Source organism: Nuphar pumila, chromosome 14 (genome assembly GCF_984573655.1).
Source record: "Nuphar pumila chromosome 14, dmNupPumi1.hap1.1, whole genome shotgun sequence".
NCBI classification, from domain to species: Eukaryota; Viridiplantae; Streptophyta; class Magnoliopsida; order Nymphaeales; family Nymphaeaceae; genus Nuphar; species Nuphar pumila.
In genome coordinates, this window is record NC_143262.1 from 68,971,019 (window position 1) to 68,993,246 (window position 22,228).

A 22,228-nucleotide genomic window follows, 5' to 3' on the forward strand; every position below is an offset into this window, starting at 1 on the left:
TGTGACCAAGAGAGTAAAATCCCCAAAGGCAAACAAAGGCCCAATGGATGCTCATCCGTACTTCTGCAGAAGTGGCCCAAAGGATTTTCCCTAACCTCCGATGACTGGGGAAGGTCGGATCTTTGCCCGAGGTTGCCATTAATGACTGTCCATCGGAGTTTTGTACCATCCATCCTCTCTCTTGATGAACCGTCCTGAATGAGCACGACGGAGGGTTTCTTAACCGCCGTCCCATTCTCATGCTCTGGTCTTTCAACCCAATCGAGCATCTTGCCTGTGAAGGCGCATGATTATTATTTAGGTGAGTTATACGCGACATTGCGCGTTCGAGGCAAACACACAATTCTCATCCTACTCACCGCAGTACGCATCGTACCTATTCAAAAGTATAATCACGATGAAAGGGGGGCAATCCCCAGTGAGGGTAGAAACATCACTCTTGTGATCTCAAACACATGTCATTGCATGTTCGAGGCAGACATAGACCTCTCATCCTACTCATCGTAGTACGCAACGTACCTGTTCAAAAGTACAACCACGATGAGAGGGGTACGGATCTCTCGCACGAAATCCCAATGCTTCTACTTTATAGAAGCCTACAGTGAACTCATTCCAGTTCCAATTGATCGTGCTCGGGTCCTTTAGACAATCGCGAGCAACCTGCCTATTAGGCGAAAACAACATAACAGGATTAGCTTAATGTGTCAATACACGCTTAGAGGTTACTATAGACCTCTCGTCCTGCTCTCGTAGTCCAAACATATCGTACGTGACTAAGGGTACAACTACAAGAGGAACATGGATCCTTTATAAGAGATCCAACAATACCTTCGCAAAGGAAGGAAGGCGCTACAATCTTTGTTGAACCAGAAAGCCTAAAAACTAGGTCTCACATCAGAGGTGAGGTAACGCCGATCTAGTGATGGCGCAAGTACTTCGTTAGGATCCCCGCCCTATTCGTGCACAGGATCCTAAACAAGGTTATCTAAGTCGTATCGGATAGGTGGACTAAGGTTGTACACATCTATCCCAAATACATCGATTTGGGAGGTCCGACCGCTACCTCTGCTTTACAAACTATTTATCTTGAAAATAGGTTTGCACCTAAGACAATGTCTTTGGAGAACCGAAGTGCATAAGTATGTGTCGTGGCTTGTAAGACAAGTGAGACGATATACACTATACACTCGAAGTTGCACTCAGGGAGTGCAAGCTGACAAGAGGCAAACTCATGCACATACTAATACAAAGGCAAAACGAGGGGCAAGACTCGTTGTGCGGAGCTGCACCGCGAGGGTAGAACGCTAGGGCTACTCACGAGGTATGAGATCATACCTCGATCATCGTAACACACAAGCAGGCAACTACGTAAGCAACTCGTGAGGTAGGAGATCCTATACTGACTACGCAAGTGTAAAGGACGACTCACGAGGCATGGGGTTGCACCTTCATAACGATAAGCGTAAGCAAGAAAGAAAGCATACGACAGAGATAAGAATACATGCATGAAGGGCAACAACAAGGTAAGGACGAACACAAGCAAAAGGCAAGTGCAAGGGCAAGCACGACAGTACAAGAAAGTAAAGCACGAAGAGTAAAGCGAGAAGCAAAGGCCATGGCGCATAAAGCGCGGGGCAACAAGTAATTGCAGGAAGTAAGGTGCAAGAACGTAAAGGAGGACCAGGCATCCTGGAGAACAAGGCAAACATAAGTAAATGCCAGGGCGCAAAGCGCGGGGCAGCAGGAAAGTAAAGTGCGAGAAAGTAAAGAGGATAAGGATCGCGAAACCGCGTCCTTGAGTTAAAAGACATGGAATGTAAAGACAGAACTGGAAAGCCTAGGCACATATAGCGCGGCGGCGACAGAAAGGAAAGTGCAGGAAAGTAAAGAGGACAAGGATCGCGAAACCGCGTCCTTGAAGGTAAAGACATACATATATACATTATACGTATATATATATCGTCCTCTTTTAGTTATCTTTCTTATTTTAGCATTTATCAGTTCATTGTCCTTTCACGCAAGAATCCCCTACCTTAAGGGGTTGCGGGTCCTCGTACGCATGCAACGTAGGCAAGCAAGAGCTCAAGCCACAGAGGGCGAGTCGGATCCACCGTTCAACCTGGAGAGCTTAGAACGTTAGCATAAGCCGAATATAAACAAGCAATAAGGCAGCAAGGTCTCTTGTCTGCAGGAGGCAGAGGCAGGAGCTTTTGCATCCTGCAGACAAGGGTGCCAGAGGCAGGGGCCTCAGCCCTGCTTGGCAACAGCAACAGAGGCAGGGAGCAGGAGCTCCCTGTCTGCCAGACACAAAGAAAAAGGCAGGGGAGGGAGCAAAGGCTCCCTGCCACACATGCCACAACAAGGCAGGGGGGAAACACCCCCTGTCAGAACACGAGACAGGGGCGCAGCCCCCTGCCGGTAGCAAGAACAAGACAAGGGGGCAAAGCCCCTTGTCGGAGAACAAACACAGAGATGCAGGGGGCAAGCCCCCGCTCGAAAACAGAAAAGCAGGGGGGCTTCGCCCCCTGCTGGCACAACGCAGGAGGCAGAGGGCCTCGCCCCCTGCCGGCACAACGCAAGAGGCAGGGGGACAAAACCCCCTGCCGAGAAGCAACACAAAGGTAGGGGGACCTCGCCCCCTATCGAAAAGCAATCAGGCGAGTAGGGGGGCCCCACCCCCTGCCGAGAAAACAAACGCAGGAGGCAGGGGGACAGAACCCCCTGCCAAGGAGCAACAAGAGAGCAGGGGGGCTCCGCCCCCTGCCAGGAACAACAGAGGGTGCAGGGGGGGCTCCGCCCCCTGCAGGAAAACCAAAAGGAGGCAGGGGGCAGAACCCCCTGCCGAGGGACAACAGGAGAGCAGGGGGGCTCGCCCCCTGCCGGGAAACAAAAAGAAGGCAGGGGTGCGAAGCCCCCTGCCGAAGGTAATCACAAAGGCAGGGGGACTCCGCCCCCTACCGAGAAACAAGGGAAAGTGACAGGGGGTGGAACCCCCTGCCAAGAAGAGTCAATCGACAAGGGGTTCAGCCCCCTGTCGATCAATAGCAAAAAGGGAGGCAGGGGGGTTTTAACCTCCTGCCAACAAGCATTGACGACAGGGGCTCAGCCCCCCTGTCGATCCACCTTGCATAAAGGAGGAAAAGGGGAGGGTTTACCTCCGAAAACCGCAAAGGGGGGAGTTGTAACGCCCTAAAATTTCGACTTGTGATTTCGAAAACTTTATCGAAAAACCTTTCAAAGATTTAACGTTTTAACTTTTAAAAATGACAGCGGAAGACATTTAGAAAGGAACACAAGTCAACAATTCTGGGTACGTTAGCTGAAAAACCATCATTCACATGTGCAACAACTTAAAGGAATTTAAGAAATAAGGCAATAGATTAAAATCTGCAGTTTATTACAAAATGTGTATTTTATTCCAAAGTTCAATAAATCTAAGAAAACTCCAAAAAGTCCCAGAGCTAAGCCGTCAGCAGAAAGAAGATGAATCTTGATCCACGTTGCACCACACCATCGGCCGCCAGTGAAGTCCTACTCCTCACCTGCCCATGAAATGGGTCAGTTTCATAACAAACCAGTAGGTGCACGAACAGATAAGTAGAATGAAAATACAACAGGATATTCATGAGATAAGCAGTTGTAGTCTATTCTAACAAATGTAATAAGTGCAAAGAGTGGTTAGTTGAAGCAGTGTAAGTCTCAGTCATCTGAATATATTATTTAAGTTCGGATATTAACTGGCCTGTGGGTACGCACAGACGCGAAACATAGAAACAGCCGAGACCGATCCGGGGGTTTATTATGTCAGGTGTTTTCATTAACCCGGATGGCTGACTGAGTCCGCTCCTAAGGGGACGGTCAGTGACCAAGAGAGTAAATCCCCAAAGGCATTCGTGGCCCATGGATGCATCCAACTTCTGCAGAAGTGCCTGGGAGTTACCACTTAGGATAATTTATGGTAATCCCAATTCCCCTAACTCCGATGAGTGGGGAAAACCGAGTCTTTTGCCCGTGGGGTGGTTGTTAACAACCTGTCCATCGGAGTCTTTGTACCATCCATCCTCTCCCTTGATGAACCGTGAAGATCGGATGGGTACGACGGGGGTTTCTTAACCGCCACCCCATCCTACATGCTCTGGTCCATTAGACCCACTCGAGCATCTTGCCTGTGAAGGCGAAAGGTCACCTTTTTATGTGATCTCAGCATTTTGCTAATTGTACTCATCGAGGTTGCCACAACCTCATCATTCCACCATCGTAACCCACATGGGACGTACTTGTCCAAAAGTACAATTGTACCTTCCTAGAGGTACAACTACGATGAGAGGGCAACATAGTGGTTTATGATTCTTTTGTTTCCTACATGACATGTTTTGCTTTTCTGAGCAATTTGGCCTGTGGAGGCCGATATTACCACATCAAATTCAGTAAAGTATAGATTTCACACTTCAATACCCTCCATGATCTTACATAAAATTCATACTGTACCTGCCGTAAGGTTCGGTTATAATAGCAATTGCAGTGGTTTTGAGTCTCTTCACAAAGTCTATCTTAAGTATGCAGTTTCAAAGGAATAAGCATGCATAATAGACAATTATGAGTTAAGTAATCGTACACGTAAACAGGCATGACAAGTAAACTACTTGATTCTTTCTATAATGAGTCTACCCAGAGAATTTACATTATGAAATTTCAAAAGAATCACAAAGAGTAAAACATGGATCAACAAATACTTCTTCAGAGTCGCAAATATGCAAAATAATTATTCTATCTCAGAAGTCTTATTTTATTTTGTTCATACACACTATTCGTGTGACTTTCCCCTACCTCGGGATGTCGTGCAGCTGCGTGCGTCTACGCGTGTAGATGATACGAGGCTCGGGCCGCGGAGCCTGAGCGGGGGTCCGATGCGAGGTCTGCAACAGTGCTATGTTAATTATAATGCGGAGAAATAGAAAAACAAGCCTGCCTATAGGAAAAAGAGAGGCAGCAGGGGTGTGCCCCTGCTGGCCGAAAACAGACAAGCGACGGGGGGACAAGCCCCTGCCTCCGACAATAGCGGGGCGACAGGGGATGAGCCCCAGCCAAAACATAGCGTGGCGGCAAGGGGCCAACCCCTGCCGACAGCCACCAAGTGGCAGGGGCTGAGCCCCTACCAACAGCATGAAATGGCAGGGGTTGAGCCCCTGCCGACAGCACATAGTGGCAGGGGCTGAGCCCCTGTCGACAGCAAGAAGATGGCAGGGGGGCCAACCCCTGCCAAAAGCACAGGTCGGCAGGGGCCAACCCCTGCCGACAACAAGAAGTGGCAGGGGCTGAGCCCATGCCAACAGCACACAATGGCAGGGGCTGAGCCCCTGCCGACAGCAAGAAGATGGCAGGGGGGCCAACCCCTGCCAAAAGCACAGGTCGGCAGGGGCCAACCCCTGCCGACAGCAAGAAGTGGCAGGGGCTGAGCCCTTGCCAACAGCACACAGTGGCAAGGGCTGAGCCCCTGCCGACAACAAGAAGATGGCAATGGGCCAACCCCTGCCAAAAGCACAGGTCGGCAGGAACCAACCCCTGCCGACAGCAAGAAGATGGCAGGGGGGCCAGCCCTTGCCAAAAGCACAGGTCGGCAGGGGCCAACCCCTGCTGACAGCAAGAAGATGGCAGGGGGGCCAGCCCCTGCCAAAAGCACAGGTCGGCAGGGGCCAACCCCTGCCGACAGCAAGAAGATGGCAGGGGGGGGGGCAACCCTTGCCAAAAGCACAGGTCGGCAGGGGCCAACCTTTGCCGACAGCAAGAAGATGGCAGGGGGGGGGGCAGCCCCTGCCAAAAGCACGGGTCGGCAGGGGCCAACCCCTGCCGACAGCAAGAAGATGGCAGGGGGGGCCAGCCCTTGCCAAAAGCCACAAGGTGGCAGCAAAGGAAAAAGGGGGGGGGGGGGGGGTCGCAGGGGCCTCAGGTCCCCTGCCGGCACTCCGGCGATCCTTAGCGAGAGAAGGGGACGACAGGGGCTGCGTAGGCCACTTGTCGGGGCCCCGATGGCACAGGGAGGCGGTGGGAGGCCGCGGCAGCGGCTGTGAGCCGCCTGCCGGCCTCCCGGCGAGGTGACAGGGAGGGGGTTGAGGAAGAGAAGAGGGCGGAGAAGAGAAGGGGGAGGGGAAGAGAGCGGCGTACCTGGGAGTGGTGGCCGGCGTCGGCGGCGTGCGCAGCAGGGAGGAGACCGGCGCGGAGGGGGGAGCGAGGGCTGCGAGAGGGAGGCGTGACTCCCCTCGCCCTCCAACCTCCCTCATAAAGGCATAGGGGGCAATCGAAAGGGGAAACCCCTGGTGGGTTTCCCAAACTTGCCCGCACGCGAAGGGGAAAGAAAGGGGGGGGGGGTTGCGCCGCCCGAATGCTCGGGTATTTGAAAACCCTAAAATAAAAAGGGGCCCGGGTCGGGTCCGGACCCGACCCGGGTCCAAACAAATTTTTTTTTTTTTTTTAAATGGGGTTTTACATCCTACCCCCCTTAAAAGAATTTCGTCCGCGAAATATTTATTACCTTGAATAATCAAAATACAGGTCAGGATATTTTTCCCTAATATCGTTCTCAGGTTCCCAAGTACATTCGTCAATTCCATGATGTTGCCACCGAACCTTTACAAAGGAAATGGTTTTTGATCTTAGCACTTGGTCACGACGGTCGACGATCTCCACTGGTCTTTCTTCGAATGTCAAGTCCCCTCTAATGTCCACATCATCATAATGAATGATATGTGATGGATCGTGAACATACTTCCTCAACATGGATACGTGAAAAACATTATGGATCTGAGCATACTGCGGAGGTAACGCCACGCGATAAGCTGCTTCTCCAATCCGCTCCAAGATTTCGAACGGTCCGACGTATCTAGGACTTAGCTTTCCCTTCTTCCCGAACCGAAATACGCTCTTCGTCGGAGATACCTTAATAAAAACCATCTCACCAATATCGAAGGTAAGCTCTCGTCGGCGTCTATCTGCATAGCTTTTCTGCCGACTCTGAGCGGTACGGAGCCGCTCTCGAATCATCTGCACTTGCTGAGTATAGTGTTGCAAGACTATAGGTGCCTCCAAACTTCGTTCGCCAACCTCGTCCCAGTAAACAGGTGATCGACATGGCCTCCCATATAAAGCTTCGTATGGGGCCATCCCGATGCTCGCATGATAGCTGTTGTTATACGCGAACTCCGCCAAACTGATGTGGGAATCCCACTCTCCCTTCCAGTCCATCATACAGGCTCGAAGCATGTCCTCCAAGGTTTGAATCGTAGGCTCCGACTGCCCGTCCGTCTGAGGGTGAAACGCAGTACTAAACTTCAACTTTGTGCCCAACGCCAACTGAAGTTGTCCCCAAAACCTTGAAGTGAACCTAGGATCACGATCGGAGATAATCGAGACTGGAACACCGTGCAATCTCATAATCTCTCTAACATAGAGATCAGCGAGACTATCCAAAGATTGGTTGAGACGGATAGGTAGGAAGTGAGCCGACTTGGTGAGTCTATCGACGATCACCCAAATTGCGTCATGCTTCCTCCGCGTCCTCGGAAGACCGACTATAAAGTCCATAGTAACATCTTCCCACTTCCATAAAGGGATTTCTAACTGCTGCATGACCCCATCGGGTCTTTGGTGCTCGATCTTGATTTGCTGACATGTTAAACACTTCGAGACATACTCAGCCACGTCTCGCTTCATACCGCTCCACCAATAACTGCGTTGTAGGTCCTTGAACATCTTCGTGCTTCCAGGGTGAATGGTGTACCTAGACTTGTGGGCTTCCGCCAAAATTTCATCTCGAAGGACCGGGTCGTCAGGAACCCAAAGGCGCTCCTTCAACCATATACTTCCATCCTCCTTCAGACGAAAAGGTGTATCTGCCAATATCGCTTGAGCCTTCAACTTCTCGTAGCGTGCATCCGTTTTCTGTCCATTGATGATCCTCGCAAGTAGCTCAGGTTGAGCAACAAGGTGGGATAAGCCGATTGAACCTTGAGTGATCGCGAAAGGTTCCCATGAGGCTAGGTCTTCGACCAACCTCCATCCAGCAAATAAAGCATTTATCGAAATTTCCGGTGCTTTGCGGCTGAGAGCGTCAGCCACGACGTTCGCCTTTCCTGGGTGGTAGGAGAGGGTGAAGGCGTAATCCTTGAGGAATTCAAGCCAACGCCGTTGTCTCATGTTCAATTCCTTCTGCGAAAAAAGGTACTTAAGGCTCTTATGATCGGTGAATGCTTCAAACTGCTCCCCATACAGGTTATGTCGCCAAATCTTCAGTGCGAACACCACCGCAGCTAATTCTAAATCGTGAGTTGGGTAGTTCTTCTCGTGAATTTTAAGTTGTCGAGAGGCGTATGCGATCACTTTCCCATTCTGCATCAGCACGGCTCCTAGGCCTGACCCAGAGGCATCAGTATAAATCACGAATCCACCCTTACCAGAAGGTAAGGTCAAAATAGGAGCACTGGTAAGTCGCTCCTTCAACAACTGAAAACTCGCCTCGCACTTCTCGTCCCATAAGAATTTAGCCTCTTTCTTCAGCAACTTCGTCAGGGGTAACGCAATTTTAGAAAAATCCTGAATGAATCTTCTGTAGTAACCCGCTAGTCCAAGGAAACTTCTGATATCACGTGCGTTCTTTGGTTGCTGTCAACCAAGTACAGCCTCCACCTTGGCAGGGTCCACAGACACTCCTTCTTTAGAAATAACGTGTCCCAGAAACATGACTTCCTCGAGCCAGAATTCACATTTAGAGAACTTGGCATACAAACGTTCTTTACGCAAGGTTTCCAACACAATTGTTAGGTGCTCCCGATGTTGCTCTCGACTTTCTGAGTACACCAAGATGTCGTCGATGAACACGATCACAAAGGTGTCCAAAAATGGCTTGAACACCCTATTCATTAAGTAAATAAAGGCTGCGGGGGCATTGGTCAGTCCGAACGGCATGACTGTGAACTCGTAATGTCCGTATCTCGTCCGAAAGGCCGTCTTAGGAATATCCTCATTCCTAATTCTGAGCTGATGGTATCCGGACCTAAGATCGATTTTCGAGAAAACCTTGGCCTTCTGCAACTGATCGAACAAGTCTTCGATACGCGGCAAAGGGTACTTGTTTTTTATCGTGGCCTGGTTGAGCATTCAATAGTCGATGCACAGACGCAAGGTCCCGTCCTTCTTCTTCACGAAGAGCACAGGAGCTCCCCAAGGAGAAACGCTGGGGCGAATGAATCCCTGATCTAACAACTCCTGCAACTATTTCTTCAGCTCCTCAAGCTCAGCTGGCGCCATCCTGTAGGGTGCTTTGGAGATTGGTGTCGTACCTGGTAGCAATTCAATATTGAATTCCACCTCACGAGACGGGGGAAGTCCCGACAGCTCTTTAGGAAAAACGTCGGGATAATCGCGAACAACATCCAGCTCACTGATGGGAATAGGCATTGGATCTGATTGGATAACACTAACCAAAAAGGCAGTGCATCCCTTCCGCAAAAAGTTCTGCGCCTTAAGTGCCGAGATCATCCGGCTTGCTCGAACAGGTCTGGGGATTCTGAATTCTACTCTCGAAGAGCCTGGAGGTGACAAAACGATCTTGCCATCACGACAAAAGATCTTGGCATGATACTTGTGCAACCAATCCATGCCTATGATGACGTCAAATTCGGTCATCTCCAGCAGGATAGCACAAGCAGGCAAGTGCCGCTCTGCCACAACTACGTCCAATTCAGGTATGAAAGTGGTGCAAACTGTGTTCTTCCCAACGGGGTTATACACGTCTAAAGCATTATCAAATGTTTTTACCGTTATATGCAATTGTTTTACGAATTTTTCTGACACAAACGAGTGTGTAGCACCACAATCAAAGAGTGCAAAAGCTGCTTGATCAGCAACAAGAATGGTACCTTGAACGAGATCCCCTTTGGTCAATTGATCGACCGTGGCTGCATAAACTCGACTCGGCTCCCTGCCACTGCTTGGTTGTGCTCGCTGTTGTTGCTGATGAGGTGGTCGAGGAGGCTGAGATACGTTGCCGGTTCGCTTGAGGTCATCTGCTGCTTTCTTCCGGCAGTCGCGTATGAAGTGACCCATCTTACCACAGTACAGGCATCCGCCAGTGTCCTGCGGACAAGATTGTCCCACGTGTGGCCTCTTGCACCTGGGGCAGTTATCGCCAGACGGCTGCCTGGACGGTGGATGGCCCTGCTGTCGTTGGCGCTTTGCCGGAGGGAACTGCTTCTTCCCTCCCTCAGTCTTCACTGGTAAAGGTGGTCGTTGCCCTGGGCCGCCGGAAAATGTCTTCTTCTGCTCACCACCCGACGCGGTTGACTTCTTGGCTTGCACACTTTTTGAACGCTCCCAATCCTCGTTCAGTAGGGTGGCTGCTGCTACTGCCGCAGAAAAAGTCCCGGGCATGCTGGTGAGAACCCTATGCCTGAGTCCTTCCTTCAGTCCGCGAATGAACTTCCCGGCCCGCTCATGATCATCCTCGAATAGGTGAGGACAATAGCGCTCCAACCGTTGAAATTTGGCGATATATTCGTTCAGGCTTAAGCTGCCTTGGCACAGCTCCAAAAATTCCACCTTCTTTTCCCTCGCATGAGGAGGGAAATAGTTTCCGAGAAAAACCCTTCGGAAGGCCTCCCACGGAATCACCTCAGCACCCGGAAACTGCACCTCCCGCGTAGTGTCCCACCATTCGCGAGCGTCGTCCTTCAAACGAAAGGACCCGAACATTGTCTTCTTATCATCAGGAACGGACAACACTTGGAACACCCGTTCCACCTCTTTAACCCAACTCTCCGCCAAGTCAGGATCAACCTTGCCAGAGAAAGTAGGAGGGTTCAACTTCAGAAATTTTTCATAAGTGACAGTTGGTACATTCCCAACAAGGGAACCCGGATCCTGATGGGGGCGACCCTGGTTACGAATCGCCTCAGCCAAGGAGTTGAGGGTATCCATCATGAATCCCCTCTGTTCGCGCAACTCATCGGCCATGCTGTGGCTTGAGTTTCCCGCCATCCTTAAAAAGCAACCAAGATTTAAGGTCAAAAAATACCGAAGACGTACAAGTAGGCATAAGTATAGGAGCAAAGGCAAAAACATAGATCTTTATTACGAAAGTCAAATATTTAGAATCCAGTTGTGCTGGTAAATAAGCAAAAATTCTATTCCGTACTTATACATGAGTTCACAGACTCTAACAAAATTGGGTAACTGCTACCTCCCCTTAGGGACGGCTAGAGTACTTCCTAAGATATTCCCTTCTATTGCCTTTGCGCCTGAATCTGCGCTTAGGGGTGAAGGGAAGTGGCTCCTCGTAAGAGGGTTCCTGCCCGAAAAGGGGCGTCGTCGGAGTATATTCCGGTGAGCCAAGGCTATAATCTGAAGAATCCGTCGCAGGTGTGTATGTGGGTGATACACCGCCCACTGGGTCTGCTGGAGGTGGTGGTTGCTCGCCTGCAGTCGAGAATGCGATCTTGTCGTCATGCTCGGCCTTGTGGAGGCAAGCATCCACGGTGTGCCCAGTTTCTCCGCAGAAACCACACTCCTCTGCTAACTCAGGGGGAACAAAATCTCCCGATGACTCCTGTGGTGTCTGATGGTGCACCCGAATGTGTGAAGGCGCAAAACCACCTTCTCGAGCATGTACCTCAGCCCACGTTGCTGTCAAGGGTGTCTGGTAGGCGATCGGTAGTGGGAAGCCTTGCTCATCCGTAAAAATGGGTAGAGGAGGGCGATTAGCCCAGTAACCAGCCCTGAACAACTCATGTCTGCCCCTCTCCCTTACGGAACGGCCACGCACTCTACGCGTGCTCCTACCGCGACTACCACTAGCGCCAGTAAATGGGTCCATCTATCCAAAGGTACTACGAATAAAACAAGAACATAATTAAAACATGCTATGAAATATCAGACTTACTTACAGCGCGATGGGATGCTCCATAGTAAAGATTTCACCTCTTTCTGATCTGGCTCTGATACCAAGTTGTAACGCCCCAAAATTTCGACTTGTGATTTCGAAAACTTTATTGAAAAACCTTTCAAAGATTTAACGTTTTAACTTTTAAAAATGACAGCGGAAGACATTTAGAAAGGAACACAAGTCAACAATTCTGGGTACGTTAGCTGAAAAACCATCATTCACATGTGCAACAACTTAAAGTAATTTAAGAAATAAGGCAATAGATTAAAATCTGCAGTTTATTACAAAATGCGTATTTTATTCCAAAGTTCAATAAATCTAAGAAAACTCCAAAAAGTCCCAGAGCTAAGCCGTCAGCAGAAAGAAGATGAATCTTGATCCACGTTGCACCACGCCATCGGCCGCCAGTGAAGTCCTACTCCTCACCTGCCCATGAAATGGGTCAGTTTCATAACAAACCAGTAGGTGCACGAACAGATAAGTAGAATGAAAATACAACAGGATATTCATGAGATAAGCATCTAACAAATGTAATAAGTGCAAAGAGTGATTAGTTGAAGCAGTGTAAGTCTCAGTCATCTGAATATATTATTTAAGTTCTGATATTAACTGGCTTGTGGGTACGCACAAACGCGAAACGTAGAAACAGCCGAGACCGATCCGGGGGTTTATTATGTGAGGTGTTTTCATTAACCCGGATGGCTGACTGAGTCCGCTCCTAAGGGGACGGTCAGTGACCAAGAGAGTAAATCCCCAAAGGCATTCGTGGCCCATGAATGCATCCAACTTCTGCAGAAGTGCCTGGGAGTTACCACCTAGGATAATTTATGGTAATCCCAATTCCCCTAACTCCGATGAGTGGGGAAAACCGAGTCTTTTGCCCGTGGGGTGGTTGTTAACAACCTGTCCATCGGAGTCTTTGTACCATCCATCCTCTCCCTTGATGAACCGTGAAGATCGGATGGGTACGACGGGGGTTTCTTAACCGCCGCCCCATCCTACATGCTCTGGTCCATTAGACCCACTCGAGCATCTTGCCTGTGAAGGCGAAAGGTCACCTTTTTATGTGATCTTAGCATTTTGCTAATTGTACTCATCGAGGTTGCCACAACCTCATCATTCCACCATCGTAACCCACATGGGACGTACTTGTCCAAAAGTACAATCGTACCTTCCTAGAGGTACAACTACGATGAGAGGGCAACATAATGGTTTATGATTCTTTTGTTTCCTACATGACATGTTTTGCTTTTCTGAGCAATTTGGCCTGTGGAGGCCGATATTACCACATCAAATTCAGTAAAGTATAGATTTCACACTTCAATACCCTCCATGATCTTACATAAAATTCATACTGTACCTGCCTTAAGGTTCGGTTATAATAGCAATTGCAGTGGTTTTGAGTCTCTTCACAAAGTCTATCTTAAGTATGCAGTTTTAAAGGAATAAGCATGCATAATAGACAATTATGAGTTAAGTAATCGTACACGTAAACAGGCATGACAAGTAAACTACTTGATTCTTTCTAGAATGAGTCTACCCAGAGAATTTACATTATGAAATTTCAAAAGAATCACAAAGAGTAAAACATGGATCAACAAATACTTCTTCAGAGTCGCAAATATGCAAAATAATTATTCTATCTCAGAAGTCTTATTTTATTTTGTTCATACACACTATTCGTGCGACTTTCCCCTACCTCGGGATGTCGTGCAGCTGCGTGCGTCTACGCGTGTAGATGATACGAGGCTCGGGCCGCGGAGCCAGAGCGGGGGTCCGATGCGAGGTCTGCAACAGTGCTATGTTAATTATAATGCGGAGAAATAGAAAAACAAACCTGCCTATAGGAAAAAGAGAGGCAGTAGGAGTGTGCCCCTGCTGGCCGAAAACAGACAAGCGACGGGGGGACAAGCCCCTGCCTCCGAAAATAGCGGGGCGACAGGGGATGAGCCCCAGCCAAAACATAGCGTGGCGGCAGGGGGCCAACCCCTGCCGACAGCCACCAAGTGGCAGGGGCTGAGCCCCTGCCAACAACATGAAATGGCAGGGGCGGAGCCCCTGCCGACAGCACATAGTGGCAGGGGCTGAGCCCCTGCCGACAGCAAGAAGATGGCAGGGGGGCAACCCCTGCCAAAAGCACAGGTCGGCAGGGGCCAACCCCTCCCGACAGCAAGAAGTGGCAGGGGCTGAGCCCCTGCCAACAGCACACAGTGGCAGGGGCTGAGCCCCTGCCGACAGCAAGAAGATGGCAGGGGGGCCAACCCCTGCCAAAAGCATAGGTCGGCAGGGGCCAACCCCTGCCGACAGCAAGAAGTGGCAGGGGCTGAGCTCCTGCCAACAGCACACAGTGGCAGGGGCTGAGCCCCTGCCGACAGCAAGAAGATGGGAGAGGGGCCAACCCCTGCCAAAAGCACAGGTCGGCAGGGGCCAACCCCTGCCGACAGCAAGAAGATGGCAGGGGGGGCAGCCCCTGCCAAAAGCACAGGTCGGCAGGGGCCAACCCCTGCCGACAACAAGAAGATGGCAGGGGGGGGGGGGGGCAGCCCCTGCCAAAAGCACAGGTCGGCGGGGGCCAACCTTTGCCGACAGCAAGAAGATGGCAGGGGGGGCAACCCCTGCCGACAGCAAGAAGTGGCAGGGGCTGAGCCCCCGCCAACAACACAGTGGTAGGGGCTGAGCCCCTGCCGACAGCAAGAAGATGGCAGGGGGGCCAACCCCTGCCAAAAGCATAGGTCGGCAGGGGCCAACCCCTGCTGACAGCAAGAAGTGGCAGGGGCTGAGCCCCTGCCGACAGCAAGAAGATGGCAGGGGGGCCAGCCCCTGCCAAAAGCACAGGTCGGCAGGGGCCAACCCCTGCCGACAGCAAGAAGATGGCAGGGGGGCCAGCCCCTGCCAAAAGCACAGGTCGGCAGGGGCCAACCCCTGCCGACAACAAGAAGATGGCAGGGGGGGGCCAGCCCCTGCCAAAAGCACAGGTCGGCAGGGGCCAACCCCTGCCGACAGCAAGAAGATGGCAGGGGGGGGGGGCAGCCCCTGCCAAAAGCACAGGTCGGCAGGGGCCAACCCCTGCCAACAGCAAGAAGATGGCACGGGGGGGGGGGGGGGGGGGGGCAGCCCCTGCCAAAAGCACGGGTCGGCAAGGGCCAACCCCTGCCGACAGCAAGAAGATGGCAGGGGGGGGCCAGGCCCTGCCAAAAGCCACAAGGTGGCAGCAAAGGAAAAGGGGGGGGGGGGGGGGTCGAGGGGCCTCAGGTCCCCTGCCGGCACTCCGGCGATCCCCAGTGAGAGAAGGTCGACGACAGGGGCTGCGTAGGCCACCTGTCGGGGCCCCGATGGCACAGGGAGGCGGTGGGAGGCCGCAGCAGCGGCTGTGAGCTGCTTGCCGGCCTCCCGGCGAGGTGACAGGGAGGGGGTGAGGAAGAGAAGAGGGAGGAGAAGAGAAGAGGGAGGGGAAGAGAGCGGCGTACCTGGGAGTGGTGGCCGGTGTCGGCGGCGTGCGCAGCAGGGAGGAGACCGGCGCGAAGGGGGGAGCGAGGGCTGCGAGAGGGAGGCGTGACTCCCCTCGCCCTCCAACCTCCCTCATAAAGGCGCAGGGGGCAAGTGAAAGGGGAAACCCCTGGTGGGTTTCCCAAACTTGCCCGCACGCGAAGGGGAAACAAAGGGGGGGGGGGTTGCGGCGCCCGAATGCTCGGGTTTTTGAAAACCCTAAAATAAAAAGGGGCCTGGGTCGGGTCCGTACCCGACCCGGCCCGGGTCCAAACAGATTTTTTTTTTAAATGGGGTTTTACAGGAGTTGTCGGGCTGGAAAGAAGTGAAGAGGGCTACTGTCGGTTGAGCTGCTCAGGTCGCTGGTGGCTGGGGATGCTGGCTGCGAGTCGCCGGCGACTGAGGGGGAGACAGCGCCTTCCGGCAGCAGCTGCAGGGAGAAACAGCAGCAAAGGGGGAAGAAACAGGTGACCAACGGCGAGTCGCTGGCGCTCGGTGACCGCAGGGAGGATCGCTGGTCGCCGGAACTCAGAGGCTGTCGTCGGCATCGATCGCCGACATCCTGCAACACTGGGGACGAATAGGGGAGTGCTGGTGCTTGCGTCGCCGGGAAGCCAGCCGGACGAAGAGGAGGTGGCCGGACGGAGCTGCTCGCCGGCGTCTCCTGTCGATGGCGGCCGCGGCGTGAGGGGGGGGGGGAGCAAATGAGAGAGAGAAGGGGCGAGAGTTTTGAACCCTCGCCCGAGACGCTTGCTTCTTTTTAAAAGACGCAGGTTCTCGAGAGTTCGAGAACCCGGGTTCGGGCTCGGGTCCAGCTCGGATCCGGGTCCGACAAGCCCAGACCCCCCGACACGTGTCTGACACGTGCAGGGCACGTGTCTGACACGAGTCAGACACGATTTTTTTTTTTCACGATCGTTACAGTATCTCACCCCTTTGGGAGTCTTCTTAACATGGATTTTAACTCAATTTAGCCTTTATATTGAATTTAAAACTTTAAATTGATTAAAAATTAGATTTCGGATCCGGATCCAAGATCCAAATCCATACCTAATATCTATATATATCTCAAACTAGACCAGATCCTAATTAATATGGGTATTGGACTGGGTTCAGATCCATATTAACTTGGGTCAAATGGATCGGATCAGATCCAATCCAGAACTGGTCACATCGAGGTAGGTCACTTTTGAAAAAATGCGATTTTCGGGCCAATCATAGCTCGAATTCAGAAAAACAAAATATCAATGTTTTCAGAATTTCGAGATGCATCTAATGATATGTTACCTGAATTTTGCTTGAATTTAACCCGAATTTCACTTGATTTTAAAGGTTAAAAATAAAAAGTTTTACCAAATCTTAATTGGCTCGTTTAGGTCTTGTCAATGGGTCCTGGGCCACACCCAGACTCAGCTGACACTACCTAAAATCGAGGATTTTATCAACTTTACTAAAACACTAGCCAAATTTTCTAAAATCTCATAATTTAACATGGTAGAAAAACACATGATATTACATGACATGTAGGCAGTGGTTCTACATGCATATTTTCTAAGTAGCAGATGCATTATTTTTAACTACCTAAAATTAACCAAGATATCCACCTGTGAAACATCAGTTATGCTTGTGATGACCTGTTCATTCTCAGTCATTGATATTTCCCAGGATGTTACTGCTAAACTTGCTGCCTGAACACTTTTTCTGTTGTACTGTGAACATAAAATATGTAGGATAAAAATGAACAAGGTAATCATGATGTTCTTTCTCCATGGAAGCAGCTATAGACTGTTGGATTGTGTCAAACAATGGTAGGATGGCTATGCATGTCCCTACTTATCAGCCGCTGATCTTGAAACATTGACCAAGGATTACTTTTCATAGAAAACTTGAGGTAGACATTTCTAAAAAGGTTTCAGAAGCTATCTAATAGATTGTTTTTTATGATATCTGCAATTGGAACAGGAAATCAAATCTGCTATGGAGGAGTACCTTTCATTAGTTGACACAAACAAGCGTTTGAAAGAGCAGGTAACTACCAAATGGCTTGGCATACTGCTAATATGGTTCTTTTGGTGACTGATTGTTTGGCTCAAGTATTCTGTATGTTGTATGTAAACATAAGGCCTAACCAGTTGACCAAGCTCAGCAAGTCTGATGCTGGAAGTTTCATGAACACGACGTTGTTGGGTTGTCCAAGTCAGTGCGGCCTTATTGTGTGTGATGGGGGACCCAACTAGGCTCAATCCTGCATCTATTCATATTCATTGTCAAGTCCATGATCTAACCTCTGTTGGATGCTATTCTTTCGTACCCAATACTCATCTTTTAAGTTTGGATCCACCTTGACTAGATTCTGAATGTAGAATTGCATGGGGTTATAAGCAGACAAACCGACATAGATGGGGACCATTCTGTCATCTGGACCAGATTGACTAGATACTGGCTGTTGAGTCGCGTTTTATAATCTGACAAACTGACATAGATCTGGTTGTCCCGTCTGGGCACTGAACTCAACAGTCTGTCCTTCCAAATTTCTATTCAAGTCAATGATCTAGGCTTTCATTTAAATTTTAGTTTTATGCCAATACTCGATTGCTCATCTTTTCTTTTCTCTCTCCAAATATTGTGTTGGGCAGGTTGCAGAGTCAGATAAAGATGATGCAAAGGATATTACAACAGACGATGTTAAGGAAGCTTCGTCAGAAGAGGCCACCTGCAAGACAGAAACTGTGATGCCTTCATCCATGCGGTTCCCGCTGCTAGTTTACAATGGAACACCATTTGCACAATTTACATGGTCGTCGATCATGCGGCCTTTGGATCCTGGCCAGCCACAACCTGTTCATTGTGAGAAAAACCCATCGGCAACATTCACCACCAATCTGCCTCATGGAAGAGGCAGCTTTGGAGGGCAGAGTGGACCCAGGGCCCAATTATTTGTACTTCCTTGCCCATTAATCTATTCTGCAAATGACCAAGATTCTCGGCCGTTCCCTTCCATTACCCTTAGCTCAAAAGAAAGCGATGGTGCTCCGAACAGTTATCAGCATGAGACAGACTTGTCTCTGAAACTGGCAGACCTTGGACCAAAAGCTCTTCATGGCAAAACAAATGCTTGCGGTTCAACAATGGATACCACTAAAGAAAGAAATGATGAATTTATGAAGAGGCCAAGTGGAAGCTCGATGGTTGGAGGAAGCCAGATATCAGGGTTTCATTCTAAAGCCCTGGCCCTCATACCCATCTTTGGAACTAGTGATCCCTCAGCTGTCTACCATGAGAACTTGGTTCTATTAGATCCAGATTCAAGAGAACACGTTTCTCCCATTCCCCCCTGCTCAGTTCTTCATTCATCAACAAAGATAAAGGATAAAAATTTGTATCATAAGAGATTGTCAGATGCAGCTGCTGCAACTGAAGCTAGAAAAAGAAGGAAAGAACTCACAAAGCTTAAAAACCTGCACGGCAGACAACTTAAGCTTCAGTGTTGAGTTGCAAAAAGAAGTTTTGGCAGCACAATCCACTTAAAATTCTTTTCCACTAATCCTGAACGCAGAAGCTACTGTCTTTGGTCTGGTGCTCTACATCAAAAGGTTTAAGCATCAGACTTGTAAAACGTCATATATGTAACAGGAAATCAGTTCTATAGAGAACGTTCACTCAGGGAAGTACTGCCTTGGGAAATACTTGAAATTTTACTCAGCAACAGGATTTAGCTTCATTTTTGGAATGTAACGTGAAGCTTGTGTTGATTTAAATGTAGGTGTAGGACTGCACGTATTGATGAGTTCAGCTACGAATTTGAGGTTTGTGCTGTTATTTGATATCACTACAATTCCTGAAAATGGTCATGTCATCATTTGCTAATATTTGTAAAGCAATCGAAATGTTATTCTCAAAATCCCCTTTATTGTTTGATATTTCCAAAAATGCCTCATATTTTATACCATTGTCTGCAATACATGAAGAACTTATCTTTTCAGTTCTACTTAGCGTCCCTATTCAACTGCTCGGAAGGGAAAAATACTGTGGGAAAAAAAAGTTCTAGTAGTGCTTATATTTTATCGAAGCCTACTCCATGTTTTTGTGATACAAAAAAGCAATTTTCTCGCATTGCAGCATTGACCTTTAGAAAGCAGTCTGGGTCACCGTATATAAGGTGCCGAGTGGAACCTAAATTTCACGCTTCATCATGTCTTGCTGCCAGTGCTACAAAATTAGTGTTGGTTGGTGGGGGTGCTTTGTATCGGTCAACTCTGCGTATTCTCAAGTAGAAAGTTTTACATATTTCGGTGAACCAGAAAGTGATAAAAGGGCTAAAGTGCATCTGATAGAACGTGGTTTACGTGCTTTATGGCATGAGAGAGAGAGAGAGAGAGAGTCCTGTCCAAACAGAGGACTTCATAGTTCCAAATAAATGGTCAACGTGATCCAGCTTCTTTTACCAGGGTGGTAAAAGGCTAGATGGAGGCTTTACAAGTTTATGCGTTTAATGGCTAAAAGACTTTGAGCTTCTCAAAATTGAGTTTCACGTTTGCATTTACTTTGAAGTTTTCTTTCACTTTTTTTTTAATGGCAAGTTTTATTTCACTTGAAAATGGTCCACTGAAAAATAAAATGATCTCATTCTAAGCACAAACATGAGTGGATAAAAGAAATTTACAAGCTAATCTTAACAAAGAAAGTGGATTTACACACTATCTGAGCAAATAAATCTTGAGATCATTGACAACTTCATTCTATAAGAAAATACCAAACATAAATATGATGCGTTAACCAAAGTGGAAAGCAAATAAGTGAAGGAAAATCGTTAATAATTGTTAATTTCATATGAAGTACTGCAGGAAAGGGATATCATTTCTTATTATTTTGACTTGGGACATATAAAACTATGCACCAGTTTAGCCTTATGGCCTTATATAATTAAAAGTATGAACCGTAAAACAAAAATAAAATAACAGAAAATAACTACTGTGCGATAAATATGACACATTTTTCCTAAAAATTCTATAATCTATGATATTCTCCCAATGTTCAAAATCGCAAATGTTGTGTGTTAAAAAGGTTTTTTTGTCCTTCCGCACATGCAGTCTTTCTAAATATATACGAATTTCCTCTTAAATATGTGATTGTTTTTTATAGAACAGTCTCTGTTCTCAGATTTGTATCTCTCCAATCCGACATTGAAAACTTATGTGTTTAGTTATTAGAAAGCCTAGACACAGTCCTGTAATTTTTTTGTTTTGTCAGAATCGAAAACCCCACTAGAGTTCTCACTTATGATTTCCCAAACCAAGAGATGAACAGGTGCAACTGCATTTTTTTTGTCTGTTCTATGCTATTTTTCAGCCAACTGCGTTGAAAGTCTGAAAAAAATAGTAAAAAAAATAAAGATATATCGTGACGTTAGCTTTCCAATGCCACCAAGATCACCTTGATCTGAAACATTCTCTGAAAGGTACACTTTTTGAATATATTGCACCATATAACTAAAAGATAGATTCATATGATTTTTTTTACGAGGACAAGGAGGTCTGCATATATTTTTTGCGAGGATGAAGAGGTTTGCATATATTTTATGCAAGGATGAGGAGGCTTGCATATATTTTATGCAAGGATGAGGATGCATATATTTTTATGCGAGGATGAGGAGGTTCAACTATATTTTATGTGAGAATGAGGAAGTCCATAAAAAAAACTTGTGTGAATCAACCTTTTATTTAAAGGATGTGATATATCTGAAAAGTTTATCTTTCAGAGGATGTTTCTCCCAACCTACTCATTAGATTAAGGCGATCTTGATGGCGTTGGAAAGCTAATGCACCGATTTGTTTATCTATTTTTTATTGTTTTTTTTAGATTTCCATAGAGGTGACCAAAAAATCATGAGAATCATTAACTTTTTTGGGTAAAAAATTAATAGTAAAGTCTGTCACAGAGAAAGTTCACGTATCTTAGGAGGTCAGCACATGCAAAGGTTAAAATGATTATTTTAACACTCAACATTTGCAATTTTGGACATTGGGAGAATAACAAAAACTGTAGGGTTTCTAGAGAAACATATCAAATTAGTAGTATAGTATGGTCATTTTTCAATAAAATAAACTGACAATGACATAGGTGGTATTCACTTTTTGCACCATTCCTTGTTTTGGCTGAGGCTAGAGAAATATGTCAAAACATGGGCAATTCACTACTCAAAATATGTCAAACACGACCACTTGGTTTTTTTTTTCTCGATGATTTTACTCTTTTGTTGCCTAAAAAATTAGACGCCTTGATCAAATCACTTGTCTAAGTTGTCCCCTGAAAAAATCAGGTGCCATAAAAGTGTCACCTGAAAAAATCAGGCATCATTAAGTTGTTGAAAGATCAGGTGCCATTTAGCTTGGAAAAGTCAGGCGCCATATAAGTTGTCCCCTGAAAAAAGCAGGCGCCAAAATTTTCAGGCTACAAAGGGAAAAGTGTTAACAGTAAATTAGCTATGTTTGTGATATTTTCTAGAATGATATTTCTAATAAAAGCGAGGTAATTGCCCATAAAATAAATGAGAATAAGCTTTCACTAATAATCATCCAAACTTGAATGCAAAGTTTCTTCTCAAATTGAAATATGTAAGCAATTCTGTTTTTTACAAGTACTTGACTTTTCAAAACATTAAAAATGTGTCTGTTGTTGTCAGTCCTATTGTTCACACCAACATATTTATGTTTTGTATGCAAATTTTTTAATAAGAATTTTAAAAACTTTTAGTGTTGTTAAGTTTTTATCTCAAAATATCAAAAGAAAATGAGGCTTACACGCTTACAA

The 22,228-nt window shown here is 47.8% G+C and overlaps 1 protein-coding gene across 2 annotated transcripts in view; it reads left to right on the top strand.

The window, feature by feature from the left end:
* LOC149816917 (uncharacterized) overlaps positions 1–19,348 on the top strand; it is a 113,128-nt gene extending 93,780 nt beyond the window's left edge. For both annotated transcript variants that reach the window (XM_089987163.1, XM_089987164.1), the window contains exons 5-6: positions 17,381–17,446; positions 18,055–19,348. In XM_089987163.1, coding sequence (XP_089843289.1) covers positions 17,381–17,446; positions 18,055–18,909 — 921 coding nt within the window. In that variant the 3' untranslated portion in view covers positions 18,910–19,348. The remainder of the gene's footprint in view (positions 1–17,380; positions 17,447–18,054) is intronic.
* The last annotated feature ends 2,880 nt before the right edge of the window (positions 19,349–22,228 follow it).